Source organism: Arvicanthis niloticus, chromosome 3 (genome assembly GCF_011762505.2).
Source record: "Arvicanthis niloticus isolate mArvNil1 chromosome 3, mArvNil1.pat.X, whole genome shotgun sequence".
In the NCBI taxonomy this organism is placed as follows: Eukaryota; Metazoa; Chordata; class Mammalia; order Rodentia; family Muridae; genus Arvicanthis; species Arvicanthis niloticus.
The window spans coordinates 111,403,791-111,418,867 of record NC_047660.1 but is presented as its reverse complement, the minus strand read 5'-3'; the positions used below and the strand labels follow the sequence as shown (position 1 = coordinate 111,418,867).

Here is a 15,077-nt window from a genome sequence, read left to right as displayed (position 1 = left end):
TACCACTTAAAACCACCCAGCACACAGATGAATCTGAGAAGGACTGAAGTGGTCCATGAGGAGATGCTGATTAAAGTAGGAGAGCCCTGTGGCCTCCCAACCCATCTGCAGCCCCGGTCCTGCTGAGAAGCCTGTGATTTCTGAAGGGCCCACTTCAGTCAGTACGAGCCTTTCATATGCTGCAGTGTCTACTAATTTGAGCATCTGTCTACTCCTTGACTGGATTTAGAGGGGCAGAAGGTCCTTAAACACATCTGCCTCTAAGCCTCTTGTCCCTCTGACTTATAGGGATGATGGAAGAAACACCAGAGTTTCTTCTCATTTATCAGAAATATAACACACATTCAACTTAAAGGCACACAGAGAAGTCTTTTAATTCCTTGGGGAAACATCTCCTGGGGTAATTGCATGTATTTTAGTTACCACAGAGATAATTTTATCCTTACTTGTTTGTTACCAAAAAAATAAAAACTATGGTGAATGGTTTACAATTCACAGACACAGACAGTTTCATCTATTTTGACATGAAAGAAGACAAAAGTCACAGCAAATTCTGAGAGATTAAAAACAACATAGCCTCTAAGATGTCTTTTGTTTATTTTGTTTACCTTCTTTTTTTATTGTTTATCTTCTAATAGCCCACAGAAGTGACTGAAAATATTTGCAGGCTAATTTTAAACAACATGGAGTAGAGAACAAGCACTAAATACTTAAAAAAAAATAAAATAAAACTTTTACCTTACTTATTAAACTAGGACGAATTTTTCTGAAATTCAGGAAATTAGTCTACAACATACTAACGAATGGAAGACATGTGTTTCTTGGTAAATATTTTAAACATGGAGAATACACGCCAAAAAAAAACAAAAACAAAAACAAAAACAAAAACAAAAAAAAAAAACTTCTTAGGATATGAAATCTTTCAAGTCACAATCCCCTGAATAGACTAATACAAATTTATTTTCCACCTGACGTCAGAAGTGCAAAATCATTAAAAAATAAAAATATTTCTACTGTTCTCAGAAGTGTACAGATAAAGCCCACAAGCCTTTAAAGACTTTTCAACAAAACAAACCACCACCTCTTGGCAAGCGCCTTGCTTATGATCTTGGGAAACGAGGCTTCTCATTCTGTGTGCAAGCTGTGCTGTTAGCATGTCTCCATTCTGAAAATCACGTTCAGAGTGAAGACCCAGCAGTGACCTCTGTCAGCTTATGCTGCTGCCTGCATATCTGCAAGTCTACACCAAAAGATCCCTGGGCAGCTGCAACCCTCAGCTGAGAATCCAGGACACAGATTCAAGACAGGAAGTAGAGGCCAAACATTCCAGTTTACAGATGCTATTCTTCATAAAAATGCCAAGGGCTTTTGGATCAGAAATGGACAACATGTTAAAAAAAAAAAAAAATGGAGGCAACTGGGTGACTTCAGTGCTGGGGATTTGCTGAGGAGTCAGGGTGCTGGCGTCACAGATGAAGACACTTAGCTGCAGGAAGTTGTGCTATCTGGGCTGCATGTCTACACACCTCTATTGTCTGGCTCACCTAAACGTCTACATAACCATGCCTGATGCTCAAAGGAATGCCCCAAACAGCATCTCAGCTGCTGCAGAAGTTTCTGAATCAAAGAGAGGTCACAGGAGGCCTAGGGTTTTATGAGATCTGGGGCACCTTGTCTAGCATTACACTTAATAATGATTACCTCGAAGTTGGTGATGTAATTGAGGGCTCTGTTACACCCTTCTCTATTAGTCAAACCGTTGTGCTGGGTAGAAAACACCAGTCCTCCACAGAATGAACGACTGTAGCTTATATAACCAATGAGCCCGTGGTTTCTTGGAACCTGACTATCCAGAAAGAACTACCCACCCACCAACTCTTTAACCTTCCGTTCTGGATGCATGGTGGCCACCGGATGTTTTAATGATGCCAGAGCATCCTTAGGCGAAGGTCCTGAGGAAGACCTTACGTTTGTAGGATTCACAATAGTGTTTGACTGGCTCACTCGAAACCGCAGGCAGCTGTGCAACTTTGGTAAATTCCTGTGTCACGGTAAAAGAGCTCTGCTCTCCTAAGCCTCCCTTTAGGGACTTGGAAATGGAAGGTAGTGCAATTTTCTCTGGCCGTCTGCCAGGCATGGGACCCCAGGTTTCTTGGGGTACATTTGGCTGGCAATCTTAAAGAAGTCCTCAGCAGCATCGAGAGCAATGAGCCGGTCCTGCAGTTTAAAAAAGAAAAGAGAAAAAAGGAAGCTTGCCAAGTTAGAAACCAAGCCACAGGGATGAGAAAATTTAATAGACCATAAAGCCTGCCTTAGAAATAACCCCAGGCAAGTAAAACACTTGTTAAAAAGTTCAAATCTTAGAAACTTGCCTTACCCCTTTATTTACATTATCTGAGATATTTCCACCAATATTCTGTAATGTGAGCATATGTATGTGCAGAAGAGAGAGAGAGAGAGAAAGAGAGAGAGAGAGAGAGAGAGAGAGAGAGAGAGAGAGAGAGAGAGAGTGTGTGTGTGTGTGTGTTCAGGTGAGCCAGAGGTCAACCTTAGGTGTTGGTCCTCAAGAACCATCCGTCCTTTGCTTCACGATGTTTTGAAACAAGTCTCTCACTGGGATCTGACCAGCCAGGCTGGCTGGCCAGCAAGCCTATTTCTCTGTGTCCCAGCCCTGAGTTTGCAAGCAGTGCCAGCATGTCGGGCTTTTAAAGTGGGTGCTGGAGAACAAACTGAACGATCTCCATCCCCTCCACCAATCCTGTCAATCTCAGGCTGGACAGATGCTTTGACCGTTTGACCTAATGTTGAAATTAACCACACAACAGGACTCATCTGAAAAAGACTCTGGCCACAGCCTGAACCTCAACAGCTTTAGATGAAATCCAGAAATCCTTCCGGAACCTCAAAGCTTTTCAGGTGGCTCTGGTGCCATCGGCCACGGGTGCCGCCTACAAGAGCAGCAGCAGCACCGTATGTCCTGGTGGAGTTGGTGGGGCTGGGATCGGTGTCCCAGGAAATAACAGAAAAGTAAACCCCAACAGGGCAGATAAGAAAGACAACCACTTACCACAATCAAGAGATACCTCTCCGAGAGCTCCCAGCTGCCCGGGAAGATGGAGGTCTCTTCAGCCAGTTTTAACAGCATCTCTCTGGCTTTTCTCGTGTTTTTAGAATCACTCATGGTGCTGAGTTTGGTCACTGACAACAAAGAGTCGGCTTCCCTTTGAAAGCCTAAGATAGAAAAATGTGAAGTCATCACTGGGAAGTGTCCGTCCTATGATACGGTCCCTGTGATTATTAAGGGAGCCTTCCTGGTGTGGTGGAGCACACCTTTAATCCCATAACTGGGGAGGCAGAGGCAGGAAGATCTCTGAGTTCCAGGATAGCCTGGTCTACAAAGCAAGCTCCAGGACAGCTGGATTACACAAAGAAACTTTGTCTTGAAACTAAAATAAAGAAACCTAAGTGGGGATTCTGTATGGTGAACACTAAGGTCAAAGGCACTACTGTGTGCTGCCTCCCACCCTGTGTGTGGGGAAACTAAGGTCAAAGGCACTACTGTGTGCTGCCTCCCACCCTGTGTGAGGGGAAACTAAGGTCAAAGGCACTACTGTGTGCTGCTTCCCACCCTGTGTGAGTGGGAGACTCTTTACTTAAAACTATTCCATGTTTTCTTTTGTTGTTGTTGTTTGTTTTGTTTTGTTATTTTTGTTTGGTTGGTTTTAGGGCTTTTTGTTTTTTGTTTTTCGAGACAGGGTATCTCTATGTAGCCCCAGCTGTCCTTGAACTCACTCTGTAGACCAGGCTGGCCTCAAACTCAGAAATCCCCCTGCCTCTGCCTCCCAAGTGCTGGGATTACAGGCGTGCACCACCACTGCCCGGCTATTCCATGTTTTCTTTATTGGCTTTTCTTATTACCGTTTCTCTCTTAAAGGAGGTCTGGGGGCTGGAGAGATGGCTCAGCAGTTAAGAGCACTGATTGCTCTTCCAGAGGTCCTGAGTTCAATTCCTAGCAACCACATGGTGGCTCACAACCATCTGTAATGGGATCCTATGGCCTCTTCTGGTGTGTCTGAAGACAGCTACAGTGTACTCACATACATAAAATAAATAAAATAATTCTTAAAAAAAAAAAAAAAAAGGAGGTCTGACCTTTGACTGCCAACCGTCCTTTGTTAGCGGTCTCGTCCTAGAACCCCTATACCTCTCCCCAGCCTGCTCAGCTATCGCCTCAGATGCTGGAGGACCCTACGTCTCCAAGCCCCCATTTTCATCCTCACAGTAATCTAGTCAACTGATGGAGGAAAATTAACTTTCCCAAAGACAGAAAAGACTCAAAAAACGAAACTGCTCAGACTGACTTGTGAAAGGTAAACTATTAGCCCACATTAGTGCTGAGCGAGTTAAGAGGGCACAGCATCCACCCCACCCCACTGACCCCAACTAAGACAACAAGGCCTTCCACCCCGGCACCCAGCGCTGGGAGTCTGTGCCAGAGGGTCATGCTACCTCAAAGCAGAATATCAAAGACTTCTAAAGGTGATCACTTATTTCTGAACACTAGAGCAAGCTTATTTTATGATGTGGGGACATATTTATTCAACCCTAGTAGAATTAAGAAAGGCCACTACTCAATGCCTACCATAATGGCAAGTGTATTTTCCCACCCCTGCAACTTTTTCTCCCTTTTGCTTCTTTTGGAATTTTCTACTGTGTCTTAATATCTCTTACAGACAACATTTCTCTCACCTGTCATATTTATACAGCTATTACTACTTGGACCATCGCTCTCCATCTAACTCAGTCAATAAATAATGACAAAAACAGCCAGTAATAACACCCATATGACTTGACCACCTTGTGTCGTCTTGTACTTGAGGACAGATGAAGTCATATGGCCAAGTAACATGGACTGGTGACAACAGAAATATTAAGGTTTATGCTTGAGAGAATAAAAGAGAAACAGTATAAGGTAATTTAATTAGTCAGTGGCTGACAATCTTTTGATAGAAAGACTGTTGAGATAATCTCTTGTGCACTGTGTAACGAAGCATCACCTGTCTCAGCGTTTTGTAAACATCTTCTCCATCACCTTCCGACTGATTTATAAAGAGCTGAATGGCCTACTGCAAAACTGCTCACTACAGGGGAAGGCAGGACTTCTGGGCAGAGTAAGGAACTCTGGGAAAGAGCCTGAGTCAGGAGAAAAGGCAAGTGCCAGCACTCGGGAGGTAACGAGCCACATGGCAGATCATCTATTAGTAGAAATGGGCCAATTTAAGTAAAAGAGCTGGCTGGGAACAAGCCTAAGCTAAGAACACGCTTTCAGAATTAATAAAAGGTCTCCGTGTCATTACTCCATGGCTGGTGGGTCTGAGACCATGATGGGAAAAGTGAAAGCATGTGACCAGTGGTTTTTACCATTTCACAATCTCTCTCAGACTCACCCAAATCTTCTAAGATTCGTCTCCATCTGTTCCTCACTTCCCTGCGGATCTGCCGCAGGGTGTAGATATCATAGTTGAGTCTTTGCCACTCCTGCGAAGAAATAAAAATTCACATTTACTTACACCCTCTGGCCTAAAACCCTATCGCATCTCTGAACTGCATGTTATCTAAACACGTGGTTCTTCTCTTCACCAACTGTAACATAATCCTAAAAGAAAAGGGGGCGTGCATGAAGCAGAGTTAAAGGAACGTCAGCAGCTGCCATTGCTGGAGAATCTCTCCGCTTCTAGGTGATGTCCTATCTAAGTGTTACTTAGACTTTCTGATTATGAATTCTCTCCATTGCAGTGACCTTACCTGAAAAACGTGATTAGCAATAGTAAAATTTCCATGTCAGACAATTTGTCGAGATGTAAAGTATAAAATATTAGGACAAAGGTTGTCTCAGCAGGTACTTACCACACAATCTTGAGGACCAGAGTTCAGATCCCCAGCACTGTGCAGATGCCCAGTGGGTATGGAGGTAGGCCTATCAGTCCAGTGCTCACAGGCAGAAATACTGGGGGGGGGGGGGGGGGGGAAGGGGGAGGTTCTTGGATAGCTAGACTAGCCAAACTGGTGAGCTCTGCCTTCAACTGGGACTTCATCTATGGCTAAGATAAAAAGTGACTGAGGAATACTGCTCACATCAGCATGAGTACACACACACACACACACACACACACACACACACGAAAGAAAAAAATGCAATGCCTGCCTACAACGAAGACATAATAAAACCTATGTATTTGAAGCAATTTATAGATGAAGAATTAAGGCTCAAATAATTTATATGATGAATCTGATGAATCTAATATATTCCAGGTAATAAATATTAGAAGTGGTGTTTGAACCTAAGTTTTACTCGAAAGTTCATGAAAAAAAAAATAGCAAGAATCTACACCTCGGTTTGTTACTGGGATGATATAGAGAGATGTAGGAATCCCAAGCATCCTGGTTCCTAGCCGTGTTTCCCATACCATATCTCAGCGTCGCTCTTGATGTGGTGAGCTGTTTGGGCACACGGGGATCCATTAAAAGGTTACCACATTCTGGAAAGTCCTTTGCCAGCTTTTGGGTAATATGGGCATCATGTTGATCCTAACACAGAATCTGGATCTTAGGTCTTCACTAAGGTTGTATTTAAGCATTCTCTGGTGGCAGTGATCTCAACCTGTGGGTTGACACCCCTCTGAGGGTCACACATCGGATATCCTGCCTATCAGATATTTACTATGACTCATAACAAGAGCAACTTACAGTTATGAAGTAGCAACAAAATAATTTTACGGTGGGGGGGGATCACCACACATGAGGAGCTGTGTCAACGGGTGACGGCACTAGGAAGGCTGAGAGCCACCATCTTCAGGGGTCGAAAAAATTTGCTTTTAGGGAGACCTATCTGTAAAAAAACCTCACTTATAGTGAACACCTTTTCCTTTCTTAGAAAAGACACAACCGTGTCTTCACTCTCAGCTTCAGAGAGCAGCATTTTAAACGCTTGATTTAAGACTCGAGCTATTTAATATTTTGACTCCTGTAACTGAAAAGGTTTCAACAACGCCATTCTCTCTCTGCTAAATTCCTTTCAAAACAGACTTGCCTTGCAGATTGCCATTCGACTTTCATGCCGAGCTGGGGAAAATAAGCTTAGCTGCCATTCGAAGGCATCAAAAGATACCACTTTGAAAAGGAGAAGCTAACAAAATACAGTGTGCTTTGTCATGACTGCATTTGAGACCGCATCTGAGGACACGCCATGAGAAAGCTTTCTGCTACGATCTTTAAGGCAGAAAGTTATGCATTTCCTAGTCCTTGAAAAAATAATAAAAATGAAAATGAAAAGAGCCGATGGCAGGTGTACATGTGTGTAGTGCCTAGAAGCAAAGACAGAAAGGTCTTAGAAGGGAAGGTGGTCAACTAAGTCATCTGGAAATCATGGAGAGCCGGGCAGCTCAGCAGTTGGGAGCACTAGCTGCTCCTCCAGAGGACCCAACCGAGGTTTGAATTACAGCACCACGTGTTAGCGCACAACCGTCTGAAACTCCAGTTCCAAGGAGCTCTGATGCCCTCTTCTGGTCTCTGGGGGCACTGCATGCACACGATACACAGACACATGTGTAGTCAAAACATCCATACACCTAAAATATTTTTTTTATTTAAAAATAAATACTATGCAATCCTGGCCTCATCTTAGCATCACATTAAATCATACCTAGACAACTCCTGCACCCAGGCTAGGTAAACTGTAAAGAATAAACCCGAACCACTCTTTTCAGCAGGAAGACCGTATAGTACTCAGGTGATGACTCAATACAACATACTGTGCTGAGCCAGACTGCCCAGGATTGGATCCAGCCCCACTGTCAGCCTACTTCACTGCCTATGCCTCATCTGCAATACTACCTACACCACAGTGGCTTACTATGAGGCTCGGTTGTTTCTGTGGCCTTCAGATGGAAGTCAACATACACCCTCTTCCAAGTCAGTATAGATATAGTTAAAAAAAAAAAAAAAAAAAAAAACAATACCAAGGGGCTGCAGAGGCGGCTCAGCAGCTACGAGTGCTCTCTGCTCTTGCACAAGACCTGCATTTGGCTCCCAGCACGGATGTCACATGACTCACAACTGCCAGTGTGTCCAGACCTGAATCCTGCTACTTCCAATGGAGATCTCATCCACCCTTCAAGATTCCATCCCCAGTGACAAGGGATGCTGTGCTTGAATAATCCTGTCTACCCAAGAACACATGGTGACCCCAACCCCAACCCCAACTCCTGTTTATTGCTATGGGCATCTCAAGTCCTGGCCATGGCTAACTACTGAAAGAGGCTCTGCAAAGAAAAGTTTCAGAGCAGTCAGGACAGAACAAATGTACGAGGAAGCAGAGTCAATAAGAGAGGGCCAGTGAGGGCTGAGAAGATGGCTCAGTGGTTAGGGGCACTTGCTGTTCTTGCAGAAGATCTGGATTTGGTTCTCAGCACTCACATGGCAGCTCACATCTCTAACTCCAATTCCAGAGGCTTTGATGCCCTCTTCTGGTCTTTGAGGGCATTGCATGCACGTGATACACAGTTACACATGCATGCAGGCAAAACACCCACACACATAAAAATAAATAAATCTTGACAAGGAAGAAAGAAGAGTATAAAAGTTTGTAAAAAGCCAGAAATGACAACCTGTAATCCCTGGTCACAACAGTTCCAGAGAACTGTCACGTTTTTCAGAGTCAAGAGTCTCAACCCCCAGGCTGAGCCGTAGCTAGTGACTACCAAGGGTCAAAAATCTCATACCTGGGTCCTATACCCAGGCAGTAACATTAGAGGATGCAACTGGTGCTCTGCCTACCTACATCTCTTCCTGCTGCTGCCAAGCACTGTACAGATAAAGGATAAAAGGTCACTAGGGACTATCTTCTTACCTACTCACCCTCAGCAGCTGGCTGGTGACACACCCTTGGGTCCCAGCCCCCCCCCACACACACACACATACTGTAAATAACCTGCACACAGATGAATGGGATCATGCTTTCACACATCCACTTCATCCACTATCATTATCTTCTTTTGACATAATAATACAACTCTGAAACTAGTAGAATCCTGGGTGGAATGGAACTGAAAATTGGATTTAATAGAATGACTGGTCAGAGGAGACCAAATTCCCCTTAAACACAGTACTCCAAAAAAACAGAGTGAACGTGAGGCAGATGAGGGATGGCAACACATAAAATCTTCCCCAATCACTATTCTTCATAACTAGGAAAAACCCTATTTCTTTACACTAGAAAGGAGCACATCCCTGAGGTGCCTCTAGAACTCTTAAACTTTGCTTTCTAAGCTTGACACACCTTGAAAAAGTCAAAATCAATTAAAGAACTTTCATTAAAGAATTTCATTCCATTAAGCACCAAACATTAGATTTCATTGTCTTAACTTGTACTTGTTTTCCCATGATTTCCAAAACGGCATGTTGTGGTCGGTGCGCTGTGATGGCCTGAAATATTAAGAATGAGGGAAGTAGCAAAGACCCAGCAGGAAGAATAGTGGAGAATTAATTCTGTGAAACACCTGGGAACCGAGCCAATGATGTGTGACTGAAATGAACACCAGGGGGGTGGGGTTGGGGGTGGGGGGTGGGGGGGTGTTCACAGCTACATTTGGGGGATGGTCTTCTCTTCAGGTAGCCAAATCAGATTAGAACTGATACAAGGGTTAAAATAACAACGTGAAAGAGAGAGAAAACAAAGTCATCTCAGGTCACCATCTATCAGCTTTGAGTGACCCTGGTGATTTGAATGACAATGGCCCCACAGGCACAGGCACTTGGGAAGTGCAATGATTGGAGGTGTGGCCTGATTGGAGGAAGTGTGACTTGGGTGAGGGGGCTGAGGTTTCAGAAGCTCAAGCCAGGCCTAGAGCCTGCCAAACCAGATGAACCAGATGTGGAAGCCTAAGCTCCTTCTCCAGCATCATGTCTGCCTGCATGCTGCCACGGTTCCTGCCATGGTGACAATGGACTAACCCTCTGAACTGTAAACCAGCCCCAATTAAATAATTTCCTTTATAAGAGGTCATGGTGTCTTTCCACAGCAATAAAACCCTAACTAACACATATCACCTTTCTCCTGCACAAAATCAAAGCATTGTATTCTCCGTGGCTGAGGAGCTGGCTCAGCAGTTAAGAGCACGTATTGCTCTTGCAGAGGGTCCAGGTTCAGTTCCTATCGCACTCGTGGTGGCTCACCACCATATGTAAAATTCCAGTTCCAAACGATCTGCGGCTCTCTTCTGACCTCTGTAGGAACCAGATGTGCATGATGTACAAATATGCATGCCAGCAGAACATTCACACATAAAAACAGAATAAGTCTTAAAAAAAAAAAAATAAAACACTGTATTCTTTCACTAGCGTCTCCCCGTCACCACTCCAACCTTTGATACCAAAAGTCTACTCTCTGCTTGTATAAATTTGCCGTTTCTGAGTCCCAATGAAAATGAAATCAGACAGTATTTGTCTTTGTGTGTCTGGTTTATCCCATTTAGATCATAAAACAATGGCCTCTATGTTCATCCACACCAATGCAAATGACAGGAACCCCCCCACCCCCAACACCTTGATTTGGCTATGTTCTAACTATTATAGCCCAAGCTGTCCTGGAACTAGCAGCAACCCTCCTATTTCTTCTTCCTAAATCCCTGACTGTTCAGATTACAGAGCTAGATGACTCAGTGAGTAGAGGGCTCCTGCTGGCAAACCTAAAAATCTAAGTTTCACTCCCAGGAGTCACATGGTAGAGGGAGATAACCAACTCTCACTGCCTGTCCTCTGACCTCTACATGTGCACTGGTGGCATGAGCCTATGTGCGCACACATGCACAATAAATAAATATAAGAAAATGCATATTATATGATCCTTTGCTATTGTGAAAACTGCACAATTATATAATAAGGTGTTTTGACTCGCATATGTTTGAAAACCAATGGATTCAATGAAGATAGAATAAAACCAAATCACCCATTAGCCCTCCCCCTCTGTATCTGATCAGGCATTTGAAAGGCACTTTGCAGAGGTAAACCAATCAGCTAACTGAGTAGAAAACCTAAATTTAAATTCCAAGACTATTTGCTTCCCAAATCCCATTATTTCTCAAGGAGTTGCCACTCGGTCAGACCCAAATTTAGCCCACGATATTGTTCCTCTATCACAAACATGGTGTGGAAATGAGGATTCAAGGAGACATAATGTGCAACTTTCCAAAATGGTCTCCGGTCTGGCCTCCGGGTCCGAGAAGCAGAAGAGCAGCCCTCCTCTGTCTCCTCCATGCTCACTGCTACCCGGCAGCAGGAAGAAGGCCTATGTAGCCAGATCTCATGCAACCTGGTTCCAGAAACAGACTGGGGAGACTCGGCAAGAAAGGGGGGCGACGGCCAGCTAATTGTGCAAAGGAAGATCAGAGTTCCCTCTAAACATCCCTGGACTGGCCAGTGTCAAGGCCACCTGAGCAGAAGGGGCACTGCCTTTCAGTAGCCTCAACACTTGCTTTCTCTGCCCTTTAGACATGGTGTGAGGCGGGAAAGATAGGATTGTATTTCATTGTTCCTCGACAGCTGGTCCACTCACTGCCATCTGCCTCATCCCAAAGGGGACAGGCTCAAATGACAGGACAGAGAAACCCAGTGCATTAAAGGATAAGTATCAGCCTAGATGAACCTTTGAAGAGGGGGGGTAACAAGAAATTCAGTCCAAGAGGGGTCAGTGTCCAGGGTCCTGGCACTTAGGCCTGTGGGGCCTCTGGGACTTGTCTCCCCAACATTTGACTTTTATGGCTTCAACCAGAGTACATTGCTACTATGGAGCACTCACTCTGTCTAAAACAGGAGGGTCTAGGTGCTGTTAACCAGAGCTGATGGAGAAACAAGCCTTTTCAGGTCGAACGCTGATGAAGGTCTCACTAGCCTCAGCAGACCCTGTTCAGTGAGAGGAGAAGCAGCTTCTGCTGTTGGAACTGCGCCCGTGAGCCTGAGGGAATGAGCCTTCTGGCACTGCCTGCTTCCAGGTGTTCAGTTTCATCACCAGCTGTGGATATTACGTAGCTAAGCACCACCCTCCCATGAGCTGTGTCACAGTTAACACCCCTCCACAGGGTCATATGCCTACAGTTGTTTTCTAGGGACTGGGTAGAGGCTCAATACCGTTGATACTGTTCACCTGTCACAGTCACATGATCAAAGCACACCCAAGACATGAAGAGCCCTGAAATTTGATTATGCATACACAGACCACCAGTTTTTCTCCAATTTCCCTTACTTCTAGTCACCCTCCCAGACCCAGACCACCCAGCTCTATTAGTCATAAATACCCTGAACCATCTCCCGGAACAAGAATGGCTGAGGCCTGCTCTCCTGACCCCACGCTCCCTCCTGAATAAACTCTTTCCTATTTTGAAAAACTCCTAGCCGGGCGGTGGTGGCGCACGCCTTTGATTCCAGCACTTAGGAGGCAGAGTCAGGCGGATCTCTGAGTTCAAGGCCAGCCTGGTTAATGGAGCAAATTACAGGACAACCAGGAAAAAAAATAGAAAGAGAGACTGAGTCATCATTTTAATCCAGGCATGGTGGTAAATGATTGCTTCTATGTGTGAGATCACCCTGGTCCACACAGTGAGTTCCAGGCACTGAGACTAATTGTAAGACTCTATCTAAAAATAAAACCCTCATTGTTTCAATGTCTGACATCCTATGTGGCAGCAAAACGGACCTGGTTCAGTAACAGTTGGGTCCCCCCTACTGACCTTCTAGAACTATCTCCGTGAGAGAGATGGCTGAGCAGGTAAGGTTACTTGCCATTGAGCCAGATGATCTGAGTTCACCATGGCATGTATGTACATCATGCACACACACACACACACACACACACACACACACACACCAACCGGCTAATTAATAAATAATTTATAAATAAAAAACTACTTGCCAAGGGAAACTTGGTATAATAGATCTGCCTCTCCCAGGTTGGGGACCACCACCATCACCACCCGGCAGCCGAGCACCTACTATAACCCACGTGACATCAGGCCTGTGAACATTCCTCCTGAAGGAAGAGAACAGGCTCAGGAGCCTCCGGAGCCTCACCGGCTCTTCTCCCTTAGATTCCAGCTGTGACTGTATCAGAAGAAGACAATGAACTAGGGTGTGGTTTCCTAGTGGTGATACACCCATGTCTTGTAATTAACCCCAATAAACTCATCAGTCCCAGACTGGGACAGAATCCCTTCATTGGTCCATCAGTGACATCAGATTTTACTGGAATTCCTGAGGCCATTAGCCCTAGGTTAATGTTGTACTGCCAGGCCCTGAGGTCCACCTGAAATGATGCAACCCTTCCAAAGATGAATAAAGGACAACTTTGGGGGCAGATTATATACATGCCAATCAAACCCCAATACCATCCTGGGGTTACTGCCTCGGAACACCTTAGAATGACACATCTGCCCTGGGGCCAACTCAGCTCCAATGACTGTTCATCTACTTCTGCCCAGAAGTAGGGTGTTGACCTAGGAAAGGTCAAAGGCAAATGCTGACCAGTGCTTTTCCCACCCCCTTGTTTATTTTTGCTCTCTCTCCTCTGCAAACAGACTGCACTAGAGTCCAAGGACTCTGACCTAATTCCTTATCTAGTTCTAATCAGATTAAGCCAAAAGGTAGCTCTTAGCTCTTAGCACTGCCCAAGTATGGGGTCAAAGCTATGGAAAGGGACTGCTAATCGGTACAGTGCTAGCTCATTTTGTCTAACGTGGGGGGTGCACCTCAGGCCTCATCAGGGTTATGGAGTTACAACTCAGGACGTGATTCCATCGACGATTCCAGAGGAAGCAGTGTTTTCCATGAGTCACGAGAATACCTAAGCAACTACCTGGAACCAACTCAGAGTTCTGGGGCTCCAGCTGCTGAAGGGAAGGTGGCAGTCTACCGCTGTCACCAAATAAGACTAAGTCCTGCTCACAGGGAGACAGAGTATTTCTAGCAAGGTAGACATGGCCACTTCACACTTCATACACCTAGAATGTGTCATGATACAGGCCACTTCAAAGACCTCAGGCAAGTTTAAATGTGTGGGCAGACTGTGGGCAGCTACTTATATTTTACTAGGTGCCATAATTCAGGGTAATGTGAAATACACTGGAGGATATATTTAAATTGCATATCTCACGTTTTCAGATGTCAGTATCTGAAGATGCTCATGTCCCTGGTATAAAATGGCATGCTGTTAGCATATGACCATGGGTATTTAGGGCTTACTCTTAACAAAGTCTGAAAAAGGATGTGTCCACATAGCCTTTCACCTGGGAATTCTCTGGCTAAAACATCTGTTGATCATTACCTGACCTGAAGCTGGCGCAGACAGGTGCGGTCTCCTTATCAACCGAAGCGCCCGGTTAATCCTAGAAACAAAGCCCCTTCTAGCTCAGGAGACCTTTGTCCTGTCAGTCACCTGCCTGCCTCCTTATCGAAAGGGCAGGTTCTCATTAACTAAACGAAGCCCTTGAGGCAATTACAGAGGATTTTAAATCCCGGAAGTATAAGGGGGAAAGGTGGTATCACATAATCTAAAATGAAGTACATTTTAATATAGCTGGAAATTAAAAATTATAGATTTTTAGGTTTATTTAAATTTTTCATAAAATATATTTTGATCATATTCTTTCTCCTCCCTCAGATCCCCATCCCCCTACCCACCTTCTCTTCTCTCTTCCTCTCTCTCAAGGGAAAACAAAACACAAACTTAACAACCCCCCAAAAAAGAAAGAGAGAGAAGGGAGGGAGAAAGGGAAGAAAGGAAAAGAAAAAGAAAAAATATGAAACAAAACAAAAAGCACATACACAAAAAAGAAGTCCATTTTGTGTTGACCAAACCACTCCCAGCATGGGGCCTTGTCCTGGAGTCCCCAAGCGCAGTGACATTCTAAAAGGGAAAACTGGTTCTCCCACCCCACCCCACCCCACCCTACCCCCAGGAACCAGTGGCAAACAGCTTCTTGGTTAGGTAGCAATGGGACTTTGGGCCTGCTTCTTCTCCTTCTCCTTCT

At 44.7% G+C, this 15,077-nt stretch overlaps 1 protein-coding gene across 1 annotated transcript in view; it reads right to left on the bottom strand.

Moving 5' to 3' along the window:
* Nucleotides 1–349: 349 nt before the first annotated feature.
* Mreg (melanoregulin) overlaps nucleotides 350–15,077 on the bottom strand; it is a 52,903-nt gene continuing 38,175 nt past the window's right edge. Inside the window, exons 3-5 of the mRNA XM_034499134.2 lie at nucleotides 5,448–5,538; nucleotides 3,068–3,231; nucleotides 350–2,217 (exon numbers count right to left, since the gene is read on the bottom strand). Coding sequence (XP_034355025.1) covers nucleotides 2,083–2,217; nucleotides 3,068–3,231; nucleotides 5,448–5,538 — 390 coding nt within the window. The 3' untranslated portion in view covers nucleotides 350–2,082. The remainder of the gene's footprint in view (nucleotides 2,218–3,067; nucleotides 3,232–5,447; nucleotides 5,539–15,077) is intronic.